We start from the raw sequence: 4,702 nt of genomic DNA, 5'->3' as shown, positions 1-4,702 counted from the left end.
CACCTGCCCCCCGCTGTCACCACTGTCTGCCTCTGATGCCCCGCTGCCACGGGCACCTCTGTCGTCGGTCCCGGCAACCTCATCCCCCAAGTCTATGACATCGTCCAGGGGCTGTTCTGGAGCAGGCCCGGCCGCTGTTGAGATCTGCGCTTCTAAGTTTCTTGTGTTCTCTGTGACTTCAAATTCCTGCTTCCCCTCTGCCGCTTGCTTCCCCCTCGTACTGAATTTAGCCTTTGTGGAATTCTTCATTCGCTTGCTGTGCCTGTCTTCTTTGGAGAACCTCCAGTAGAACTACAAATAAAAGATTCAAATGTCAAAGGCTGTTAGAGACAATCTCACATGGACGTTTACTTTCCTGAGTACAAACATCTTTATTATTTAGTTTTAATTCAAAGACTAGTTTGACCCAAAAAAACTAAAATTTTTAAAAACTCCATGACTGAATGAGACAGCTGAAGATCATTGGTGCCTACACATACCTATCTCTACAAAAAGACTGTGATGGTTCTGCTTCTCCCATTTCACATGCCTCGTGGGTTTCTCACCCCACGCCGTGTCACTGCTGAGACCCGCAGCACCCTGACAGCCAGTGTGGGTGGGGGAAGCAAGCCTACGGTGTTATTCCAATGTTCTTCACCAGCCCAGCAGCAGAACGAACCATACCCAAACTATAAAATATTCAAAACCATCTGTATGAATGTTTTTTGATAAGAAAGCGTGAGGCTGCCTCTTGCAGCGCTCACCACAAGACTAACCTCAGCTGCCTTTTCAGAACTCTTTTAACTACTATTAAAGAAAAAATATTCCGAAGGGACCTTATTGTGGTCTTCCAGTATCTTAAGGGGGCCTACAGGAAAGCTGGGGAGGGACTATTTTAGGCTATTGGGTAATGACAGGAATAGGGAGAATAGGGCAAAGCTGGAAGTGAGGAAGAAGTTCTTCACCATGAGTGGTGAGACCCTGGAATGGGTTGCCCAGGGAGGTGGTTGAGGCCCCATCCCTGGGGGTCTTTGAGGCCAGGCTGGATGAGGCTCTGGGCAGCCTGATCTAGTGGGAGGTGTCCCTGCTCATGGCAGAGGGGTTGGAATTGGGGATCCTTGTGGTCCCTTCCAACCCCGACAAGATTCTGATCTGTTTTAGCAGAGGACTTAGTAGTGCTGGCTTAATGGTTGGACTTGGCGATCTTAAAGGTCTCTTCCAACCTAAAGGATTCTAGGATTCTATGAATATTAAGGGAACTCACAGTACTTTGAAATACCAACTCAACAGGTATAACGTATATAAAGGCTGACAGATGTGCCACTAATATATCTGCTTCCTTTGTCAAAAAATAGATGGACCTTCCCAGGGAAAGCCAGACCACGTTCCAAGCCACTGCTGAGCTGTCCTACACAAGCTTGCTAAGTACATGTAAACCTGCACAACCACTTTATCAGCAGTGTCCATGCCAATGGAAACTCAGGGATGGGTTCAGGAGGCCATGCCTGGATAGCATAAATAATCTCATCAGGACATTCAGCAAATATAGCTGTGATCCAAAAGCTATTTTCTCCAGTGCAACCATGTCTTTGCTCAAATTGGTCAAAAGAAGTACTCCTGTTCATAAATCTTTGATCTACCTATTTATTCCTTAATCAAAAAGCCATTCAAAATCTATTAAGTTTATTAGATTACAAAGATTAAGCAATGCTATTTCCTTCTGCTAGCCAGAACATAATGTAAAAAGAAAAAAAAAAAAAGGCTTTCACAAGATCCATCTTGGTTTTACTTTTGTATAAAGTGGATGGACACGAGTACCTCACCACTGACTGAGCATTGCACTAATAAGAGTACTTCTCTCTTACTGAAGAGAAAAACAAGTTGTGCCACTCCTTGCATGTTTCTTTTTCTGTTCTTCTGACCACTGAACAGTGGGGTGGTTGCTGTGCATAGAAAGGACAGATCAGCTTCCAACACTGCAATGTCCTTTTCATCTCATCAGCCTATTTTCCTTCTCTAAGGGGTCATCTGTGAACATTTTAGACATTCTGTATCACAAGTTAAAAAAAACTCTGAGAGCCTGTGAAGTTGTATGTGCAGAATATTCAGCAACTTAATCAAATGCTAGCTCACATCTTTGATGTGACTCAACACCACTTACAGACTTTGAACCAGTCTTATATTTCTTTATAAATGAATAAACTATAATCAGTGTGTCCCATTTTTCCTTCACCTTTGGTGTGAAAGTGTGCTGTAGTGATTTCTGCCCACATGTACGTCTGTATATTTAATACTGCCAACAAGTAAATCCTTTGTTTTGTCAACCAGACACTGTTAAACAAGTTTTTATAACCCTGAATGAAAAAATTTAAACAAAGTTTTGAATCAACTGGATGGTATGCACTTGTTATAATACAAGAAATCAGTATCACACTGATTTCTGTATTTGAAGATATACAATCACTTGTAGGTTTCCACCCCTTCCATTAAAACCACACACAGTGGTAGGAAAAGAATGATCAAGTATTGGCACTCCAACCCTCATCCCAGGATTTCTTTAATCACCTGAAAACAAAGAGAAGAAACAGGAAAGATGGGCTTTGCAACACGTTCACAGAACACTCTGGGCTCCAGCTTGGCTAATGAGAGAGGGCAAATCTGAAATCAGAGTCATGCTCCCAGCAGTTCTCTCCTACTTCAGTCAGTTCAAACACTCTCCTGGTCTCCACTATCTCTCAAAGACAGCCTTCACAGAACCAGGCTCCAAAACAGTCAGGGCTTCATGGATGAAAACTATCTGTAATCATCTAAAATGCTGGGCAAAATGCTCCTAGTGCTCAGCTCTGCTTAGCTGATCTCCAGTCTCATACTCTGGCTCACCTTCTGCAGGGCCCCAGGTGCGCCTCTCCTTCAGGTGACATTTGGCTAGCCAGCACTCACCTAAGTGCACAGATCATCTCATGGCTTCAGAGATCCTCTCCATACCTCACCTGCCTTTTCTGATCCCTCCACGTACTGAAAGGGCAAGGCCAATTTGAGTACTGTAGGAATGTCAGCAACTTTCCCAGTGTCTGGTCCTTGTGTTTCCCTCTCAGCTGTATGGCATGACAGGTTTGGGCAGAGATTTCCACAGCTGCACATCTTAAAATGGAAATGGGAATCGCTATGTGTACGTGCATCCACACATCACCAGCTGTCAGCCGTGTTCTCAGGTAACTCACTACCATGCATGTAACAGACACACCGGCCCACATCAGGCCTGCTCCGTGCTAGGCTCTATGAAAGCATGTAGCAAGGAACAGAGCAGTGGTTTATGGAGGTTTATGGCCCAGCTGTAAAGAGAAATCTCCATCTCTTCTGCCACCATGAGTTTGACAGAGAATGAAATGTAAGAGCTTTCAAATCATTTGAGTATTTTTTCGTTTCTCTCACTTGAACCGTTCAATTCCTTGTATCTTGCTACAGTAGCACAGAAATGTTTCATAGACCATTTTTACTTCTACGGGAAATCAATTACAATATTAAAATACTTCCAACAAAAACCAAAGAACCCAGGAACACAAGGTTATTTACCTTAGATTCTTTCTTCTTTGCTTTCTGGGGCAAAGAAGGTCTCTGAAGAAATACAATTTGCTTTGTAGATAAATTCCCTTCCCTGAAAAGAAACAAATGCACACTCCTGAGAATGAATTAAATTCACATCCAGCATCATTCAAAGCAAAAATTCATCTCAGTCATTCATTTCTACAGGTCAGAGAAGAATAAAATTAAGAATGACCTAAACACCGCCTGTCCCCAGTGTCTTTGAGCAGCCTGGTATTTTTTTTTTAAAAAAAAGAGCAACTGTTCAGCCTGATAGAGCCTGTCAGCCTGTGACACACTTTTGCTGAATGGTTTAGCATTACTGTGTAAACACATAGTAAATCATTTGGAGCAAAAAGCAAGAAACCCCAGCTCCACGTCGCCTGTGTGTAGCAGCATCTGAGTGACACTGATCAGGGATGGGGCTGGGTGCTCCCTGCAGCTCTGTACGGCCATGGGAGGCACAACTAAATGCTACCAGTAGTTAGCTTGGGTAGGTGCCCTTCTGCACCACCAACCTGACTGGTGTGACTGAAGTTGTAAGTGAGATTCAGGAAGGCAGAAGAGAAAGAAAATCATATACGCCTTCAAGAGACAAATTGTCATTGTGATTTTCTGTTTGTTCCTGTATTTAAACATATAGAAAAACCTTAAATACCACTTTTCCCCCAGCACAGATGGCCTTTACTTTTTAGGTTTTTATGCGTAGGAGTAGTCTTCATCTAGATCTCATAAATAACTGGGGATATTTTTATTCTTTTGAGATAAAATCATGACTGACTATATTGGTATATATATAAAAATATATTCCTGACCAGTGAAAATTGAGAAAGCGCTGCCTTCGTGATTAACAAGCAGGATGACTGTTTTTCACCACCGCTATGACGAGTAGTTTTAAGTGACTTGCGTTTATAGTTAAAAACTCAGACTACTAGTAATAGCAAAGTAAACCACAGAATGATTATGTATGCAACAAGGTGACTAAAATAATGATACGCCAAACTCACGTTGTTCTTCTCAGCTGGACTCTGTACACCAGCAGCATTAGACAGATGTTGATTAAGAATAAAATTACTTTTCTTCAGACAGGCAACATCTGACTCCAAATGTTATCAAAAGGTTTCGTCTCTGCTCCAGGAGC

At 42.6% G+C, this 4,702-nt stretch overlaps 1 protein-coding gene across 1 annotated transcript in view; it reads right to left on the bottom strand.

Moving 5' to 3' along the window:
* Window positions 1-20: 20 nt before the first annotated feature.
* The window catches only part of RFTN1 (raftlin, lipid raft linker 1), a gene marked incomplete at both ends in the record, with an annotated part of 29,462 nt that continues 24,780 nt past the window's right edge, over window positions 21-4,702 (bottom strand). The window contains 2 exons of the mRNA XM_008949856.1: window positions 21-291; window positions 3,553-3,634. Coding sequence (XP_008948104.1) covers window positions 21-291; window positions 3,553-3,634 — 353 coding nt within the window. The remainder of the gene's footprint in view (window positions 292-3,552; window positions 3,635-4,702) is intronic.

This window comes from Merops nubicus, unplaced genomic scaffold, assembly GCF_000691845.1.
Source record: "Merops nubicus isolate BGI_N331 unplaced genomic scaffold, ASM69184v1 scaffold8791, whole genome shotgun sequence".
Classification (NCBI taxonomy): domain Eukaryota; kingdom Metazoa; phylum Chordata; class Aves; order Coraciiformes; family Meropidae; genus Merops; species Merops nubicus.
The sequence above is the reverse complement of the archived record's forward strand: the minus strand, read 5'-3'. Positions and strand labels throughout refer to the sequence as shown.